We start from the raw sequence: 21,444 nt of genomic DNA, 5'->3' as shown, positions 1-21,444 counted from the left end.
ACAAGAAAACTTATGATAAAAAGATTAAAAAAGACTACCATATGACATCTAGAAGCATTTATTTTATGCAAAAAACTTAAATATGATGATGTGTACACAGAAGTGCACACATTACCTATGCTGAACGATGCCAAGAAACAATATATTGATGCAACATTTGTCTTCTAAAATAAACATAAAAACTGAGCCCCGCTTGGCAGACAAAAGCAAAAACACTTACTTCCCAATAGCACAATGCTGAGAATTGATAGCAATCCTAAACACCTCCAACTTTCCTTACAAAGCTGCCCAAGTCCAATTATTTTTAAAAAATGACTGTTTTTTACATCAATAAAAATCTGGTGACAAACATTATAAAACCAAATGCTGGACAGTCTTTACTCCTTTAAAGTTCCAAATATTTCAACATAATCAGAGGAGTAAAAACCATTTTAAAATGATATGCTTTATGAAACAACAATATGTACATTTATTGCAAATTATATTAAACTAAAGTGGAGGGGAAATCAAAATATGAAGTGATATGAAATCAATAATAATTTTAATTATTTTCTCACTCTGATAAAAATCAGAAAGCAACATTTATAAAATTGCCACCACATCACTTTTCATAGCAGGGAACTGAAATCTGTACATCTCATTTTTGCAGAAAAGTAGGCAGGCAGAAAGAATTATACATAAAAGTTTCCAAAAGGAAAAACAAATATTTCATCTGATCTCTTTTCTTCTAAAAAATTAATTCAGTAGACTTCTACTTTTTCTTGTGTAACATGGGAATTCCTGGCTCTAAAACTGATGGATTTTCAGTGTCAGTGTAAGGACATCCTGTTACTTTCTTTAAAATAAAAATTGCAGCATGGAAATTCGTTGGGTATTTATGCCTTTAAACTCCAGATATGCAGGAACTGGAACCAAGTGTTAAGCAATTTGCTTAATTATTGACTTTTCGGAAGAAAAGTCTGGGGGAGGGTAGAACAGAGTTGCTTTTAGCCTCTCAAGAGTTTCTGCTGTACACTTCCATCAGAGGACTTGTGGTCGTGTGAAAAATAAGTTTCTTTCAGTTTTCAAGGCAGAAAGTGTGTGTTCTGAAGTTGACTTCATTTTCTGTTCAGGGATATTTTGAATCCAAGTTTTTGCAGAAGCTCAAGCTGCTTCTGTTTGGCCTTCATTTTCTCCCTTTGCAAATGAGCTTTCTTTTTACCTTGGGGATAGGAGTAGAAGAAATGACAAGTTAGAAAATCTGTAAACAGTTAAAACCAAAATGACTTCATTTCTAGTTATTAGCTAAAATCTGAATTTTTTTTTTTCATTTTTCACTGGAGACTTGACTTGGTTTAAGGAATCTTTCCCTAAACTATATAAAAACAAAATGCCAATGAATTTTTTTTTATTTTCAACCATTAAGTGCTGCTACTCAATGCCTAGTATGCTTACAACAATAAAACAAAAGCTATTATTTGAAATAATTGTCATTTTAAATAATACTTTCAAAGTGATATTATGAAAGAAAAATTATAGGATACTATGGCAGAATTAATTTATAAGGAGCAGAGTAAGTTCTGATTTCTGAACTGGGCAAATACATTTTAGTGTACTAAAAAAATCAAGGAGGAAAACTTAGCTTAAGAAATTCAAGGACTCCCCCACTACTAGAGAGGGAAATTCTGATCTTTGGAAGCATGAAGGAGTGGGATATGGTCTTGGTCTCTTCTCCCTAACCCATGAAGTAGGTAAGGGAGCCAGGGGAGGAACTGAACATGCAGGGTGTGGCCTCGTCACATTTGTTCTCTTTTACTCCCAGAAGGTGATTCCGGGTAGCCTGAGGTTGTTCAACTTAAGGGCAAGGCATTTGTAGCCACCTGGCCTATGTTATTCCACATTTAAAATCAGCCGTATGTATGAAGCCTGTGTCTCCTCCTCAACAATTTCAAACTTGGGAGAGAAAAATAAGGGAGTTGTTTACTTATATTCCCAAACCCCAACACTACATATAGATATCATAAAAATAAACAATGCTTTAAAAAAAAGGACTAGGTAATTAAGATTCTTACAGAGATTAAATTAACTTGTTATAATATATAAAACAAGTTTAATAATATATCAAAGAATCCTCTACAAGCTGCCTGCTGCACCTTCAGGAAGCTTTCCTTTACTAGCTCTGAGTCCTCAGTATCTTCCTGGCTGCTCTCACAGACTCTTAAATGATCCAGCTCACTGCAAGAATTTCCTGGACTTGAGTCTATGTCCCAAAGTGAAACGCCATCACTTCCGAGCACTTGTCTTCTGAAAAATTTCATATTATTTTGATAAAAATTCACTTGTTACTGAAAGAGTATTCATACCAAACTAATATATGGTTGTTTAATACATGATGATACACACTGAGGGGTTACTTTAATTTTAAGTTATGCCTGACCAGGCGGTGGCGCAGTGGATAGAGCGTTGGACTAGGATGTGGAGGACCCAGGTTCAAGATCCCTAGGTCGCCAGATTGAGCGCGGGCTCATCTGGTTTGAGAAAGGCTCACCACCTTGAATGCAAGGTAGCTGGCTGGAGCAAGGGGTCACTCAGTCTGCTGTAGTCCCCCCCCCCCCCCCCCCGTCAAGGCACATATGAGAAATCAATCAATGAACAACTAAGGAGCCGCAACGAAGAATTGATACTTCTCATCTCTCTCCCTTCCTGTCTGTATGTCCCTATTTATCCCTCTCTCTGACTCTGTCTCTGCCACAAAAATAAATAAATAAATTCTATTTAAAGTTATGAATCCATGTGATGTGAGAAAACTTTCTCAATATACAAATAAGCACAGGAGGCCCTGGCCAGTTGGCTCAGCGGTAGAGCGTCGGCCTGGTGTGCAGGGGACCGGGGTTCGATTCCCAGCCAGGGCACATAGGAGAAGCGCCCATTTGCTTCTTCACCCCCCCCCCCCTCTCTGTCTTTCTCTTCCCCTCCTGCAGCCAAGGCTCCATTGGAGCAAAGATAGCCCGGGCGCTGGGGATGGCTCCTTGGCCTCTGCCCCAGGTGCTAGAGTGGCTCTGGTCACGGCAGAGCATCGCCCCCTTGTGGGCAGAGCGTCGCCCCTGGTGGGCATGCCGGGTGGTTCCCGGTAGGGCACATGCGGGAGTCTGTCTGACTGTCTCTCCCCGTTTCCAGCTTCAAAAAAATAAAAAACAAACAAACAAACAAAAAACCCAAAAAATAAAAAACAAATAAGCACAGGAGATCAGGAAATTGTTTGCTTAAAATTAAGAACAAAAATTCCAAGATTTTTGAATACTCCCAACATTAAGCCTGCTAAGCAAAACATAATAATCAAAAGATGAGAAAACTGTAGTCTGTTATATCCTATAAATAATTTCTTTTAAATTTACAATTCCACCAGAAATCCCAACTTTAATGACTGTTTCTCTATTGGTGTTGAGGTATTTGGCCTTCAAGTGTAAGCAAAACATGCTCAAGAATAGCAGACCTATAAAAATGCATTTTTAATGCAAAATGTTTGGAACTGTTTGCCATTTGGATAACAGCTCAAAAACATAAAGGAAAAACAGCAGGTGAATTAAACAACTTAAATGATTATCAATCTTTCATCCAAAACTTAGAAAACCAATATTATTGTCCAGTTGTTCAAATACTGTTTCCTGACCATACTATCTATACACATGGCTGATTTTAGTAAATGTGAAGAGTGAATTCAAGGAATACCAAATGCAGCCCAACATATAAACAGGAACATTTATTGGAACATCACATACAGTAAATAGATAAGTGTTTATTTACTGTAAACACCCAAATGGAGCTAAAAAATTCTATTTGACAAAATGCTTGTATCAACTCCCAATTAAGAAGTAAAATCTATGTTAGTAATTTATACATATATCCATGTTTTGGTGGAATAAAATATGCACCCTTGAGTCAGTAAATAAAATCTACTACATATAATTAGGAATCATACTAAAAGTAATTATTATTTACCTAGTGTTGTCAGAGGAATTTTAGAGGGAATTCTAGAGGAATTCTGTGACAGTGTTGTGACAGTGAGGCACTGCACTCCTCCAGAGGCTATGGTTTATCGAGTTCTACATCACAGGGCTGAAGGAGTCAAGGAAGTAACAAGGCATCTTGGCCATGGCTGGCATATACTAGGGTCTCAAAATGTTTTCATTAATTACTTAATAATAAAATTTTAATAATCACACAATATGTAGTAAGAAGATTAGGGTAATGTCAGGAGGAGAGGTTCTTTGCAAATGTTACTGTAGAAACAGATGTGACCACAGCAGGAACTGACCATTTCTCTGGGAACTGAGAAATTAAGAAAGTGAAAGGTGTGAAGAATAATATAAAAAGGAACAGACAGAAGTGGCTTTTGTCTGTATGTACTCTGAAAGATGTTAAAAAATATGACTATAGCTGGTCTACTTTAACCTGTGCTTATTTTAAATAAACTAGCTTTTAACTTGATAGTTACAAAAATTAACTCTATGCAAATATATTCTACTCTATGGGAACTATAACATATAATAAAGTACATTAGCTACTTACAATATGCAAGTAAGTATTTCAAAGCATCCTCTATATACTAGTTTTTTGTGCATGTGTAGGGCCTGTAGAATTAAGTTGCTCTAACCAACTGAGCTATCTGGCCAGGGCGTTAGCTATTATTACTTTAAAAAAAATTTTTTTTAAAGGAAGTGGTAAGGGGGAGAAAGAGAGAAGCAGCAACTTGTTGTTCCACTTAGTTGTGCCATTGATTGCTTCCCATATTGCCCTGACCAGGGTTCAAACAGTGAGCACAGGGGTTTAGCTAGTGCCTTTGGGATCAAGCTATTGACCCCAGGATTGACAACCCCAGGATTGAGCCAGTGAGCATAGAGTTGACCGGTGACCTCAGTGCTCTGGAAAAATACTCTATCCACTGTCACCAGCTAGAGCTGTTAGCTGTTATTCTTATGTAGCAATATTTTATTGAAATAAAATATATATAACAAAATTTATCATTTTAGCAAATTTTTTTTTAGGCAAGAGGAGGAGATAGGCAGTTAAGCATATGCCCCATTTTGGGCCAGTGTTTGAGTACTGAGGTATTTTTAGTGTACTGAGCTATTTTTAGTGCCTGAGGCTGATGCGCTCCATCGGAGCTATCTTCAGCACCTGGTGCCACGCTTGAACCAATCGAGCCACTGGCTGCAGGAGGGGAAGGGGAAGAGAAGGCGGGGGAGGAGGAAGAGAAGCAGATGGTCACTCCTCCTGTGTGCCCTGACCAGGAATTGAATCCAGGATGTCCATACACTGGGCTGATGCTCTATCCATTGAGCCCTCAGCCAGGGCCTCAATGCCATTTTTAACCGAAACTAGTCTTTGGCATGTAATGCTCATTTAATGATGTTGGGGCATATGGTATAGCTAAAAGTAAGACAGTGGGTTTTACAATACCCTGATTCAGAGACAAGGTCTGGTTATTACTGAAGTATGTACACCTGCGTATTTTGGTTAAATGGCAAAGAGTCAACTAAGGAGAGGTAAGGGCAGGTGGCTCAGGTGGCCTCTGTGTGATTACCAATGCTATTTTTTTTTTTTTACAGAGACAGAGAGTAAGTCAGAGAGAGGGATAGACAGGGACAGACAGGTGAACGGAGAGAGATGAGAAGCATCAATCATCAGTTTTTTGTTGTGACACCTTAGTTGTTCATTGATTGCTTTCTCTTATGTGCCTTGACAGTGGGACTTCAGCAGATCGAGTAACCCCTTGCTCAAGCCAGCGACCTTGGGTCCAAGCTGGTGAGCTTTTACTCAAATCAGATGAACCCACGCTCAAGCTGGCAACCTCAGGGTCTCGAACCTGGGTCTTCCGCATCCCAGTCCGACACTCTATCCACTGCGCCACCGCTTGGTCAGGCTATACTATGTATTTTGTGTAGGTGGGGAATGACTAGAATTCTAGAAACCCTTATGAGAAGTCTAACAATCCCCCCCCCCCAAAAAAAGTTCAACTTTTTTGTAACTGGAAAGTGTACTAAAGGGTAAAGCAACTAAAATTCAAAACAATGGTTATAATAATTTACTGAGCATTTATTCTATGTAAGGTACTTTATTTATTGGTTCATTTACCACATTTTTCGCTCCCTAAGACCCCCCCCCCCCCACCAAGTGGAGGTAAAAATGCCCGTGTGTCTTATGGAGCAAAAAATATGGTATTTTATTAAGTATTTTAACACACAATTTGGTTCAGAATATTTTTTTTCTATTTTTCCTCCTTAAAACCCTAGGTGTGTCTTATGGTCAGGTGTGTGTTATGGAGCGGAAAATACAGTAATCTTAGAGCATTTTTTTTTAAGAGCATTTTTTGAGGAAACTGCTATCATACTGTAGTGCTGATGAAGAAAAGGAAGCTGAGTTAAGTATGCTGTTCCAGGTCAAAGTTATAGGTTTGAGGAGAACAGTAGTAATTTTGCTCCCAATATCAGCTTTTATTACTACTCTTATTAGTCTATAAATCTGGAAGTTAGTACGAGAAACATCCATTGTTTAGATCAGGTTTGGGCCTGAATCTGCTGTTATGAGATGGTATAAAAGGTGGCCAGAGACACTTAAAATATAAGAAACTTTAATAGCCCCAAACTTCAGAATTTCATAAATGATAATTTTAAATATGTGCTTACAAAAACACACATACCTCGGCAATACTGTACTTTATAAAAACACGGAAGCAGGGTGGAGGGATACCCTGAGATGAGAAATCCTGGCTCTTTTCTAAAACTCAGATGCTTACAATCTACCGCATTTTAAGCTCCATAAAATGCACCCCCCCCAAAGTGAAAGGGAAAATGCCCGTGCGTCTTAGGGAGTTAAAATTCAGGAGGAGATGAGCTAGGTTACAGGTGCACAAGGAAAAAAGAGAGGGGTAGGGCTAAATTCAAATAATAGGCCAAGTATGGAAGGAGCCAACTCTTAGATCTTCAGCTGGGGCCCCACTGTTAAACTGTGGAAAGTCTGAAATTCCAGCCCAAGAATGATCAAAGATGAGCAGGTCTTGAGTTGTTTTAATGGGGCAGGTGGGGCAAAGTAAATTGTTGATTTATATTAAAAATTAACTCTAGGCCCTGGCCGGTTGGCTCAGTGGTAGAGCGCTGGCCTGGAGTGCAGGAGTCCCGGCTTCGATTCCTGGCCAGGGCACACAGGAGAAGCGCCCATCTGCTTCTCCACCCCTCCCCCTCTCCTTCCTCTCTGTCTCTCTCTTCCCCTCCTGCAGCCAAGGCTCCACTGGAGCAAAGTTTGCCTGGGTGCTGAGGATGGCTCCATGGCCTCTGCCTCAGGCTCTAGAATGGCTCTGATTGCAGCAGAGTGACGCCCCAGATGGGCAGAGCATCACCCCCTGGTGGGCATGCTGGGTGGATCCCGGTCGGGCGCATGTGGGAGTCTGTCTGACTGCTTCCCTGTTTCCAGCTTTGGAAAAATTAAAAAAAAAAAAAAAAAAAAAATTAACTCTAACAAGAGGATTTAAGACTACTACCTTCTCTATTCTGGGACCCTTATATCCTATAGGTGGCCATTTTTAAAAAATAAACCCTGTGCAGGTATGTGATGGACACCAAGCAAAAGATTATACTGTTCTTGCGAATAAATAGAAATATCAAAATACTATAGCCTAATTAAAAATTAACCAAAGGAAAAAAGGAAATCTTTCTTTAATTAGATATCCTAGAGATTATGAAATCAAAACAGATGCCATTGTAACCTACTGAGGAAAGCCAAGGGCAGTTTTCACTACTAAATGTGTATTTGGGGGTGAGTGACACATACTGAGTATAACACAAAATATCTAAATTAAAAGATCAGAAAGAATAATGTACTTACCTTTGTAAGTCAATTTGTCTCTCTGCTGGTGCTGCCTTTTTGGCTACATCTTGCAGTTTGGGTGCTTTGGCATTACCTGCTTCCAAACCCCCAGGGCTCTCCTGACTGACGGCAGCTCTCTTTCTTCCCTTGCTAAGAGGTTTACTTGTGTCATCATTTTTGGTTGCATTGCCCTGAGATTCAGACTTGGGTCGTCGTCCTCTCCTAGGCTTTGAAGCGGCAGGTGGTCCTGATTCATCTACTTTCTCATCAGTTTTTTGTTGGATATTTTCTGCACCAGCTGCTGTTACTGTTCTTTTCTTTCCTCGGTCACTGCTGATGTTGCCCTGGGTAGCCTGATCAGAATTAATTTCCTAAAAGAGTGCAAAACAATTCTATGAACACAAAATCTTTAAATAACAAAAATCTGTACTAGAAATAAGGATTTTGAACATGATTTGAATGTGGTGTCTACCATGGTGCTGGACACATAGAATACTCAAATGCTTATTAAAAATGCACAGGAAGTATATATGAAATAGATAATATCTATTTAGTTTTGCTGTCACACCATTCTCATTGAAAAGATCCTTTTTATTGATAGTATGCTTCAAATTTATCACTTTTCAAGAGAGAGGAACATGTTTTCATACTTCAATGTGCTATTTTTCTCTATGATGAATCTAATTATAATAACCTTTACAGTTTTACAACATGAAGTTCTTTTAATTTTTCACTCCACTCATTCAAACCTGTCTCTTCTTACTGTATCATTAACTTACTTTTTTTTTTTTTTAATTTTTTATTTATTTATTCATTTTTAGAGAGGAGAGAGATGAGAGAGAGACAGAGAGAGAGAAGGGGGGAGGAGCAGGAAGCATCAACTCCCATATGTGCCTTGACCAGGCAAGCCCAGGGTTTCAAACCGGCAACCTCAGCATTTCCAGGTCGACGCTTTATCCACTGCGCCACCACAGGTCAGGCCATTAACCTACTTTTTCTAAACATTTTCTTTTTTCTCCTTGTAGTTTAGCATATGTATTACATATATCTAAAATGGTTAAAGTAATAAATCCCACATTAATATAACAGACATAATGGGCTTTAGGAGGAATAGTTTTCAGAATGAAAGTGACCTTTATATGAATAGTATTTAGGAATCAATTATAATTTTAATTGTTAAAATTTTAATTGATTCAAGGGAAACAAAGGAACATATCATCCAAAAAATTGGACTGTATCTTTTCAATTAATAAAGTAACCTTCATTTCCATCAGAAAATCTTTTCAGCCTAACCAGGTGGTGGCACAGTGGATAGAGCGTCAGACTGGGATGTGGAGGACCCAGGTTCGAGACCCCGAGGTTGTCAGCTTGAGCGTGGGCTCATCTGGTTTGAGCAAGGCTCACCAGCTTGAGCCCAAGGTTGCTGGCTGAAGCAAGGGGTCACTTGGTCTGCTGAAGGCCCATGGTCAAGGCACATATGAGAAAGCAATCAATGAAAAAGTAAGGAACTGCAACAAAGAATTGATGTTTCTCATCTCTCTCCCTTCCTGTCTGTCCCTCTCCCTGCTCTGCCACAAAAAAAAAAAATAATAATAATCGTTTCAGAATTATTAGGGAAGAAAATATTAGAGAGGCTTCCTGAGATCCCACTCCACCAATTTGCAGGCCTACCCAAGCTGTTTCCAGTGGCTTTTCTATATGAATGATCTGTCTTGGCTCATGCTTTAGACTTTCCTAAAATCTCTCAAACAAGCAGCATTGGGCCTTGGCATGCCCCATATATACCTCTCATTAAGTTGCCCAGGCTCGGCACTGGTGGAGGCCGGCTTTGGTTCACAGCTTGCCCTTGCATAGCACAAGCAGCAGCCATTTGCACATTGCTCATGACGGGTAGCCCTGGGCAAAACACAGGTGGTGGCTGACCTTGACCTACTTGCACCTCCCAGGAGGTCCCAGAGCCAGTACACCTGGTGGACAACTACAGACCACAGTGATGCACTACCCAACCACCGCCACAAGCAATAAACTCAAGGGGCGGACTCACTGAGCACCAAAGCTCGGCTGAAGCGAAGTCCTGCACTGTGGGTGGGCCTCTGCACAGCTGACCCGCATAGTGGTCACAGGTAGCCCTTTAAGGTGATCACTCACTCTGGGGGTATATCCCTCCCATTGATGTGCCAACAGCAGTCAAGGCTCAACTCCCACAGGAGGGTGTGCACAGCCTACACAGTGGTGGTGGTGGTGGTGGCCACACCTAGAGGGCCCACTCTGGTGAATGGTGAGGCTGTGCCACTGGACCCTACAGAACAACTACTACACAAAGCCACTCTACCAAGTCCAGAGATGAGGCAGGTCTTCTACCTAATACATACAAACCAACGCAGGGAGGCTGCCAAAATGGGGACACAAACATCTCTTAAATTGAAGAACAGAGCAAAACTCCAGGAAAAGAACTAAACAAAATGGGGACAATTCACTAAATGCAAAGTTCAAAACACTGATTATAAAGATGCTCAATAAGCCCTGGCCGGTTGGCTCAGCGGTAGAGCATCGGCCTGGCGTGCGGGGGACCTGGGTTCGATTCCCGGCCAGGGCACATAGGAGAAGCGCCCATTTGCTTCTCCACCCCCCCCCCTTCCTCTCTGTCTCTCTCTTCCCCTCCCGCAGCCAAGGCTCCATTGGAGGAAAGATGGCCTGGGCGCTGGGGATGGCTCCTTGGCCTCTGCCCCAGGCGCTAGAGTGGCTCTGGTTGCGGCAGAGCGACGCCCCGGAGGGGCAGAGCATCGCCCCCTGGGGGGTGGGCAGAGCGTCGCCCCTGGTGGGCGTGCCGGGTGGATCCCGGTCGGGCACATGCAGGATTCTGACTGTCTCTCTCCGTTTCCAGCTTCAGAAAAATACAAAAAAAAAAAAAAGATGCTCAATAAGCTAAGGGAAGAGCAGCTGAATTTCAGAACTTCCACAGCATAAAAAGGGACATGGAAAACATAAAAAAGCAGTCAGAAATGAAGGATACACTAATTAAAATGAAGAATAATTCCCAGGAAATCACAGAGTAGATGAAGCCAAAAATTAAATCAATGATTTGGAATATATGGAAGCAAAAAATAGAACAGGAAAAAAAAATCCAAAAAAGTTGAGGATAATGGAAGGAGCCCCTTGGACATTTGCATACCAGCATTGCATCATGGGAGTGCCAGAAGGAGGTGAGAGAAAACAAGAAATTGAAAATGTATTTTAAAAATGATAGAAAACTTCCCTACCTGTTGAAAAAAATAGACATACAAGTCCAGGAAGCACAGAGAGTCCCAAACAAGATAAGCCCAAAGAGGCCCACACCAAGACACATCATAATTAAAATGCAAACAGAAAAAGACAAAGAGAATTTTAAAAGCAGCAACAGAAAAATAGATACCTACAAGAGAGCTCCCATAAGACTGTCAGCTGATTTCTCAACAGAAACTTTGCAAGACAGAAAGGGAGGGGCAAGAAATACTCAAAGTGATTAAAAGCAAGGACCTATGACCAAGATTCCTGTATACAGCAAAACTATCATTTAGAATCTAAGGACATATAAAGAACTTCCCAGACAAGAAAAAGTTAAAGGAGTTCATCACCACCAAACCAGTATTACATGAAATGTTAAAGGGTATTCTTTAAGGAGAAGAAGAAAGAAAATCAATACTATGAATACTCCTGGCCGGTTGGCTCAGTGGTAGAACGTCGGCCTGGCATGCGGAGGTCCCCGGTTTGGTTCCCGGCCGGGGCACACAGGAGAGGCGCCCATCTGCTTCTCCACCCCTCCCCCTCTCCTTCCTCTCTGTCTCTCTCTTCCCCTCCCGCAGCCAAGGCTCCATTGGAGCAAAGATGGCCCGGGCGCTGGGGATGGCTCCTTGGCCTCTGCCCCAGGCGCTAGAGTGGCTCTGGTTGCAGCAGAGCGATGCCCCGGAGGGGCAGAGCATCGCCCCCTAGTGGGCAGAGCATTGCCCCCTGGTGGGCGTGCTGGGTGGATCCCGGTCGGGCACATGTGGGAGTCTGTCTGACTGTCTCTCCCCGTTTCCAGCTTCAGAAAAATACAAAAAACAAAAAACAAAAAAAAAACTATGAATACTAATATGGCAACAAGTACCTATCTATCAACAATGTAATCCACCTGACTTTTGGTGGCGCAGTGGATAAAGCGTCGACCTGGAAATGCTGAGGTTGCCAGTTCGAAACCCTGGGCTTGCCTGGTCAAGGCACATATGGGAGTTGATGCTTCCAGCTCCTCCCCACCTTCTCTCTCTGTCTCTCTCTCCTCTCTGTCTCTCTTTCTCCCTTTCTCTCTCCCCTCTAAAATGAATAAAAAAAAAAACCCCAAAAATTAAAAAAACAAACAAAAAAACAATGTAATCTGAAAAACAAAACAAAACAAGCAGAACAGAAACAGACTTCGCAGATACAGAGAATATTTTGATGGTTCCAGATGGAAGGGGGATGGGTAGAAAAGGTGAGGGGATTAAAAAGTATAGACTGGAGCTCTGGCCAGCTGGCTCAGTGAATAGAGCATTGGCCCGGCACGTGGACATCCTGGGTTTGATTCCTGGTTAGGGCACACAGCAGAAGTGACCATCTGCTTCTCTTCCCTTCCCTCTCCCCCTTCTCTCTTCCTCTCTTGCAGACAGTGGCTCGACTGGTTCAAGCATTGGTCCTGGGCACTGAGGTTGGCTTGGTTGATTTGAGCATCAGCCTCAGACAGGGGATGCCAGGTGGATCCCGGTTGGGGCGCATGCAGAGTCTTTCTATCCCCCTCCTCTCACTTAAAAAAAAAGTACATATTGGTAGTAACATACTAGTCATGGGGATGGAAAGTAGAGCACAGGAAATAGAGTAACGTCAGGAGAGGCTCTTTGCCTAATAACTATGTACGACGTCTGATGAGTATGGTATTTACCAGAATTGTCACTTAGTGATATAATGTCTAATCACTGGGGTGTACACATGAACTAATATAATACTGTATGTCAACTGTAATTGAAAAATAAAAAAAGGATAAAAAGTATTATGTTTCAAGAAAATTTACTTAAATGAAAACTCACAGAAGTAGTAATTTAAATGAGAAAATCCACATATCAGTGTTTCATTTTAGGGTTTACTCTAATGTTAAGCCGTATTTTAAGAGAACAGGTAATATATGGAGGAGTAAGAGTAATGTGGTCCACATGAATTAAAATGTAAAACAATACACATGAATCAGAGAACAGATATGCAAAGTCACCTCTGGGGGAAAATGGTGATTTCTTGGTGGAAAAAGAGGAATCAGTGAACTACCAAGTATTATTAAATCTGAAGTAGGAACCATTCATTCAACTGAATGCTTATTGGGTGCAGTGGCTTCTGGGTATAGACAAGGGAACAAAATTGATATTGTTCTTATCCTCGTGTAGATAGCATGGTAGATAACTAGTTTTTAAAAGAGCAAATAAGGACTGAAGGATAAATTACCCTAAGTGCTAAGAGATAAAAGAATAGTACTCTGATGTTCTGTGGTGGAGCTGTGGATAAAGCATCAACCTGGAAACTCTGCGGTCGCTGGTTCGAAACCCTGGGCCTGCCCGGTCAAGGCACATATGGGAGTTGATGCTTCCTGCTTCCCTCTTCTTTCTCTCTCTCTCCCCCTCCAAAATGAATTAAAAAAAAATAGGGTACTCTGAAAAAAAAATCAGAGGATGTATTCATTTCTAATTGGTTCTCTTGGGGAATTATTTTTTTATTTTTATTTTTTTTACAGAGACAGTCAGAGAGAGGGATGGACAGAGACAGACAGACAGGAACGGAGAGATGAGAAGCATCAATCATTAGTTTTTCATTGTGTGTTGCAACACCTTAGCTGTTCATTGATTGCTTTCTCATATGTGCCTTGACCGCAGGCCTTCAGTAGACCGAGTAACCCCTTGCTCGAGCCAGCGACCTTGGGCTCAAGCCAGTGAGCTTTTTTGCTCCAACCAGATGAGCCTGCGCTCAAGTTGGAGACCTCAGGGTCTAGAACCTGGATCTTCCGCATCCCAGTCCAACGCTCTACCCACTGCACAACTGCCTGGTCAGGCTCTCTCTCTCTCTCTCTCTCTCTCTTTTTTTTTTTTTACAGAGACAGAGATAGAGTCAGAGAGAGGGATAGATAGAAACAGACAGGAACGAGAGAGATGAGAAGCATCAATCATCAGTTTTTTGTTGCAACACCTTAGTTGTTCATTGATTGCTTTCTCATATGTGCCTTGACTCGGGGGCAACAGCAGACCGAGTAACCCCTTGCTCAAGCCAGCGATCTTGGGCTCAAGCTGGTGAGCTTTTTTTTTTTTTTTTTGCTTAAACCAGATGAGCCTGCACTCAACCTAGAGACCTCGGGGTCTTGAACCTGAGTCCTCCGCATCCCAGTCCAACGCTCTATCTACTGCACTGCCGCCTGGTCAGGCTCTTGGGGAATTATTATTTAAACAATATCAAAGCAGAACCCATCATATAAAAAGTGAAGTATCCAACCTAGCCTGACCTGTGGTGGTACAGTGGATAAAGCAGCAAACTGGAATGCTGAGGTTGCCAGTTCAAAACTCTGGGCTTGCCTGGTGAAGGCACATATGGGAAGCACCTACTATGAGTTGATGCTTCCTGCTCTTCTTCCCTTCTCTGTCAACAAACCAAGTCCTTAAAAAAAAAAAAGTGAGGTATTCCAGACAGAGGGAAGAGGCAGCATATTGGAAGATTTAAGCATCTTGGACTAGACTGTGGCTGGGTGGCTCAGTGGATAGAGTGTCATCCGAGCATGCTGAGGTCCTGGGTTTGATTCCTGGTCAGTGGACATATGAGAAGCAGCCAATGAGCATACAACTAAGTGGAACAACTAAGTGGAGCAACGAGTTGATGCTTCTCTCTCTTTTTTCCTTCCACCCCCATCAAATCAATGGGAAAATTAAAAGAAAAAAAAAATCTTGGACCAAAAGGAGTCATGGGAGAGAAGCAGACCAGGGCTGGGTTATGAATACCTTATAGGACATATTGAGAAACTTGATTTTTTTTAAGTGAGAGGAGGACAGATAGTGAGACAGACTCCTCCTGCATGCGCCCCAAGAGGGATCCACTAGCAACCCCCATCTGGGACTGATGCTCGAATCACCCAAGCTAGTTTTAGCACCTGAGGCTGATGCACTCAGATCAATTTAGCCACTAACTGCAGGAGGAAAAGGAGAATAAGGAGAGAAGCAGATGGTTGCTTCTCCTGTGTGCCCTGACTGGGGATCAAACCTGGGACACCAGTATACTGGGCTGAGGAACTCATTTTCTTAAAGTGCTAGTGAAAGTTACTGAAGACTTTAAATAGAGGACAAACATAATACATAATTATATTTTTTTAAAAGATCCAAGTAGCTGCTACATGGTGCTCCTCCCATGGAGCAAGAATGTTAATAAGAAGGTAAAACTAAGGCATCAGAAGTTCAGTTAAGAAAAAGATAATTTAAAAATGAGCAAACATAAAAAGGCTATTTACAGAAGAGTATAGCCAAGAGGTCAACAAAGATACCGATATTGAGGGAAATGCAAATCAAGTCAACAGTAGGACATTAGTTTTGATACGTGAAACTGAAAAACATTCAGAAGAACTCTAAAACCTGTTGTTGGTGGATATGTAAAGAAAAAAGTACTCGCATACGCTGCTGGTGGAAATGCCAAGTGTTCCAACATTTCGTTTCTTTCTGTGTGTGTGTGTGTGTGTGTGTGTGTGTGTGTGTGTGTATGAGAGGGACAGATAGGGACAGAGAAACAGGAAGGGAGAGAGATCAGAAGTATCAATTCTTCGTTGTGGCACCTTAGTTATTCACTGACTGCTTTTTCATATGTGCCTTGACCAGGGGGCTACAGCAGACCGAGTGACCCCTTGCTCAAGCCAGTGACCCTGGACTCAAGCTGGTGAGCCTTGCTCAAACCAGATGAGCCCACGCTCAAGCCTGAGCCCACGCTCAAGCCTGAGACCTCGGGGTTTCGAACCTGGGTCCTCTGTGTCTCAGTCCAATGCTCTATCCACTGCATCACTGCCCAGTCAGGCTTTTCATTTCTTTTCTTTTTTTTCAGAGAAAGAGAGAGAGAGTCAGAGAGAAGGATAGACAGGGACAGACAGACAGGAACAGAGAGAGATGAGAAGCATCAATCATCAGTTTTTCGTTGCAAGACCTTAGTTGTTCATTGATTGCTTTCTCATATGTGCCTTAACCGCGGGCCTTCAGCAGACTGAGTAACCCCTTGCTCGAGCCAGAGACCTTGGGTCCAAGCTGGTGAGCTTTGCTCAAACCAGATGAGCCCATGCTCAAGCCGGTGACCTCGGGGTCTCGAACCTGGGTCCTCCGCATCCCAGTCCGACGCTCTATCCACTGCGCACTGCCTGGTCAGGCTCGTTTCTTTTCTTTTCTTTTTTTTTTAATTTTATACCTCTTCAGGAAAACTTAGCACTATTGAGTGTCTATTACATCCTGCAGAGAACTGCAATTTTAGGTCACGGTGTTATGGGTTTTGGTCCCATAAACTCTCTTTGAAACGACCTAAGTGTTCCAACTTTTCATGAAAGCAGTATGGAGATATCGAAAATCTGTAATATTTACTCCATGACCTAGCAATTCCACTGTGAACCTAGCCCATAAAAATAAGACTATAACTAAACATTTAGCACCACATTGTCTTTAGTGGCAAAAAGGAGGAAAATAAATATTTATGTGTATACAAACAAAATAAGTGGAAATAAGACTGTAGAGGAAAACGTATACACACAGATTAGACTGTTCAAAAGGAAGAAAAATGGATGCATTAAAATATCACACTCATGGCCTGACCAGGCGGTGGCGCAGTGGTTAGAGCGTCGGACTGGGATGCAGAGGACCCAGGTTCGAGACCCCGAGGTCGCCAGCTTAAGCATGGGCTCATCTGGTTTGAGCAAAAGCCTACCAGCTTGAACCCAAGGTCGCTGGGTCCAACAAGGGGTTACTTGATCTGCTGAAGGCCTGTGGTCAAGGCACATATGAGAAAGCAATCAATGAACAACTAAGGGGTTGCAATGTGCAATGAAAAACTAATGATTGATGCTTCTCATCTCTCTCTGTTCCTGTCTGTCTGTCCCTGTCTATCCCTCTCTCTGACTCACTCTCTGTCTCTGTAAAAAAAAAAAAAAAAATCACACTCATGATCATATTTACACGTTTATGAACATTATGTAATTGTGTATATGTATAAAGAACTCATGGAAAAGCCAGACAAAGAGGAAATCAGTTGGTTAGCTACAGGTAAAAAGAAAAAGAGGACCTGGCCCTGGCCGGTTGGCTCAGTGGTAGAGCATCGGCCTGGCGTGCGGAAGTCACGGGTTTGATTCCTGGCCAGGGCACACAGGAGAGGCGCCCATCTGCTTCTCCACCCCTCCCCCCTCCTTCCTCTCTGTCTCTCTCTTCCCCTCCCAGAGCCGAGGCTCCATTGGAGCAAAAGATGGCCTGGGCGCTGGGGATGGCTCCTTGGCCTCTGCCCCAGGCGCTGGAGTGGCTCTGGTCGCGACAGAGCGACGCCCAGGATGGGCAGAGCATGCCGGGTGGATCCCGGTTGGGCGCATGCGGGAGTCTGTCTGATTGCCTCCCCGTTTCCAGCTTCAGAGAGAAAAAAAAGAAAAGGAAAAAAAAAAAAAAGAAAAAGAAAAAGAAAAAGAAAAAGAGGACCTTAACGGGTGACAATGGCAGTACTGCTTGCCTAAATCCATGTGTCTTGGTACTTCTTTTAGCTATCCCCTATCCATCCTTCATACCACAATCTGATTTCCCTCAAAAAAGCAGTTGGAGAGAAGGTGCTGATTTGCGACCATGCATATTCAGTTTGCTGGATAATTTTCATATATAAAACTTGAATTAGCCTGACCTGTGGTGGCGCAGTGGATAAAATGTCGACCTGGAATGCTGAAGTTGCTGGTCTGAAACCCTGGGCATGCTGGGTCAAGGCACATATGGGAAGCAACCATGACGAGTTGATGCTTCCCACACCCTCCCCCTTTCTCTCTCTCCTCTCTCTACAATCAATGAAGATAAATCTTTTTATAAAAAAAGAAAAACTAAAGAATTGGTTTATGCATCAGTCTCTTTGAGAAACTGGTTAGCAAGAAAACACTTCCTTAGCCCTGGCCGGTTGGCTCAGTGGTAGAGCGTCGGCCTGGCGTGCAGGAGTCCCGGGTTCGACTCCCCGCCAGGGCACATAGGAGAAGCGCCCATCTGCTTCTCCACCCCCCCCTCCTTCCTCTCTGTCTCTCTCTTCCCCTCCCGCAGCCAAGGCTCCATTGGAGCAAAGATGGCCCGGGCGCTGGGGATGGCTCCTTGGCCTCTGCCCCAGGCGCTGGAGTGGCTCTGGTTACGCGACGCCCCGGATGGGCAGAGCATTGCCCCCTGGTGGGCATGCCAGTGGATCCCGGTCGGGCGCATGCGGGAGCCTGACTGCCTCCCCATTTCCAGCTTCAGAAAAATACAAAAAAAAAAGAAAAAAAAAAGAAAAAAGAAAACACTTCCTTAGATTTTTATCTTCTTTTAGTATACGACTTAAGATTTTTTTTTTTTTTTTTTTTACAAAGAGAGAGTCAGAGAGAGGGACAGACAGATAGGAACGGAGAGATGAGAAGCATCAATCATTTGATTTTCATTGTGCATTGTAACACCTTAATTGTTCATTGATTGCACTCTCATACATGCCTTGACCATGGGCCTTCAGCACACCGAGTAACCCCTTGCTCAAGCCAGATAAGTCTGCGCTCAAGCCGGCGATCTTGGGGTCTCGAACCTGGGTCTTCTGCATCCCAGTCCGATGCTCTATCCACTGAGCCACTGCCCGGTCAGGCTTAAGATAGTTTTTTGAACCTACAAAACTGAGGATCACGACCTGGAATGCTGAGGTCGCCAGTTCAAAACCCTGGGCTTGCCTGGTCAAGGCACATATGGGAGTTGATGCTTCCTGCTCCTCCCTCCCCCTTCTCTCTCTCTCTCTCTCTCTCTCTCTCACTCTCCCTCCTCTCTAAAAATCAATAAAAGTAAAAAAAAAAAATTAAAAAATTTTTTAAAAAAACTGAGGATCAGCCTGACCAGGTGGTGATGCAGTGGATAAAGTGTCAGATTGGGATGCGGAGGACCCAGGTTTGAGACCCCGAGGTCGCCAGCTTGAGCGTGGACTCATCTGGTTTGAGCAAAGCTCACCAGCTTGAACCCAAGGTTGCTGGCTTGAGCAAGGGGTTACTCAGTCTGCTGTAGCCCCTGGTCAAGGCACATATGAGAAAGCAATCAATGAACAACTAAGGTGTCGCAACGAAAAACTAATGATTGATGCTTCTCATCTCTCTCCGTTCCTGTCTACCCCTCTCTCTGACTCTCTCTCTGTCTCTGTTAAGAAAAACAAAACAAAAGCTGAGGATCAAACCCTAAAAATAAATGACCATATCAACTTACAGGAGGAAACCAGACACGAACAATACCAGGCTTTTGCCAAAATACAACCTACATGTCTCTTCAGGTTCTTTGGAAATGTGAAAAAGTGAAAATAAAGGTTTGGAACAATATATTATAGATCAAACAACATAACATTTTAGTCTCTCAGAAGTTATAATCTGAATGTCCAATTTATCTTATATAGAATTTTACAGAAGAGGCTGGAAAAATGTACAGATAGCTAGCTGTCTGACTAGATAAATACCTGTATTCCTGTACCACCTTTTAATATGTATTATATTTCACTGAATGACTGTGGCAACATGTATTTTTGCATCTGATTTTGTTTATATTAAGCTATACACCTGAAATTAATATACAGTATTTTTGAATGTCAACTGTAATTGAAAGAAAATTAAGAGTATCTTTACTATTCAGCTTGAGTTTGATAATCAATCTGTATAAGAAGTTTAGCTACTGTGAATAATGGTATAGTCCTATGTTTTATGTTCCTACAGGCAATTCCCAGAACATTTGATTACCATAAATAATACAAAGGTAAGTATGTCAAGAATATAATTCTGGCCTGACCAGGTGGTGGCACAGTGTAAAGCGTTGGATTGGGACACAGAAGATCCAGGTTCGAAATCCCGAGGTTGCTGGCTTGAGCGCAGGCTCATCTGGTTTGAGCAAGGCTTACCAGCTTGAGACCAAGGTCGCTGGCTCGAGCAAGGGGTCACTTGGTCTACTGTAGCCCCTCAGTGAAGGCACATATGAGAAAGCAATCAATGAACAACTAAGGTGCCAGAACAATGAAGAACTGATGCTTTTCATCTCTCTCCCTTCCTGTCTGTCTGTCCCGATCTGTCCTTCTCTGTGTCTGTCACACACACACACATAATATATGTATAATTCTATGTGAAGAGAAAAAAATAGTATCTTCATGCCATTCCTCCTGGGGAATGTTATCAATTTTTTAGAAGTCAAGCAATCTGCCCAAATAAACACAGCTAGTGAGTAGCAGAGCCAGGATTCAGACTCAGGCCTGTCTGATGTCCCTACCAATGTTACTCCTTTCTATCCTACCAAAAATTGTTAAGAAAAAACTGGATGCCATAGATAAAAAGTCAACAACAAAGAATGCAGCTATTAAAAACTCAAGCACATTGTAAAAGGTTAGTTCATAAATTTAACTTTTAAAATACAAAAGAAACAAAACAGTGCTGACCCTTGCAGAAGCCAATAAACTTTTGAAGGATAAAAAATTCAAATCCTACTATTCTTGACATATGATGTTCTGAGTCTACAATACTCCCATAAAAACATAAAAAAATTGAGATGTAAGTATTTCAGCTTCCATTGTTAGCATTGTACTTGCGGACTACATGGGTGAACTAATTTGGCTGCCTGGCAGAAGAATTAGCAGTAACGCGGCCTATGAGTGAGGGAGTTGGCATCCCCCAGTGCGCTTATTACGCCATTTTGGACTGTTAAAAGTGCAAGTGTCCCGTCTGTGTTAGGCTAGGGTCTGTTTTGACTTACACCAAAATTTGGGTTACATCACTGTTGTAGGAACAGAACTGTGTTGTAACCTGAGGACCCCCTGTAGCGTGGGAGAAGGATACCACATGGGCAACCATATAAACTCTTGTAAAATAAGTGAACAGATGCGAGCACAATCATTTGGAGAGTAGAAGCACATTAAATATAGCAAGGAGTGGTATACACACATGTACAATATGTAGTACGCATTAACCTCTTGACTGGGGGTTTCTTACCCTACCATGGTACTTGTAATAATCTTCATAGAAGAAATCCACTTGTTAAATTTATAAATTTACCTTACTCTTTACTGGGTCAATATTCTTTACAGGTGTGACAGAAATAATTCTCACAGGGTTCTCTTCATTTTCACTAACTCCAGTTTCTGCTGCCTCTGAACTCTGCTCCCTGTTGAAGAAAAATAAACCAAAGTTTCTTTATGTCACAACATGAATAGAAAGTTTGCTCTCTCACTATACTAGTGGTTGTCAAAGTGTGCGTCAGGGAGCACTGGTGCGCCCTAGAAGATTTCCAGGTGCACCCTATGGTATTCAAGAGAAATATGTGCCTGTTAGGGACCAAAAAACGAACAGGGTTTTTG

General features: G+C 42.3%; 1 protein-coding gene and 1 pseudogene across 4 annotated transcripts in view; both read right to left on the bottom strand.

Annotated features, from left to right (window-relative positions):
* Positions 1-524: 524 nt before the first annotated feature.
* The window catches only part of PDS5A (PDS5 cohesin associated factor A), a 124,417-nt gene continuing 103,497 nt past the window's right edge, over positions 525-21,444 (bottom strand). For all 4 annotated transcript variants that reach the window (XM_066233463.1, XM_066233465.1, XM_066233464.1 and 1 more), the window contains exons 31-33: positions 21,143-21,251; positions 7,861-8,213; positions 525-1,201 (exon numbers count right to left, since the gene is read on the bottom strand). In XM_066233463.1, coding sequence (XP_066089560.1) covers positions 1,198-1,201; positions 7,861-8,213; positions 21,143-21,251 — 466 coding nt within the window. In that variant the 3' untranslated portion in view covers positions 525-1,197. The remainder of the gene's footprint in view (positions 1,202-7,860; positions 8,214-21,142; positions 21,252-21,444) is intronic.
* Positions 16,289-16,408, bottom strand: LOC136307227 (small nucleolar RNA SNORA25; annotated as a pseudogene).

The sequence above is a fragment of the Saccopteryx bilineata genome, chromosome 5, assembly GCF_036850765.1.
Source record: "Saccopteryx bilineata isolate mSacBil1 chromosome 5, mSacBil1_pri_phased_curated, whole genome shotgun sequence".
NCBI classification, from domain to species: Eukaryota; Metazoa; Chordata; class Mammalia; order Chiroptera; family Emballonuridae; genus Saccopteryx; species Saccopteryx bilineata.
The sequence above is the reverse complement of the archived record's forward strand: the minus strand, read 5'-3'. Positions and strand labels throughout refer to the sequence as shown.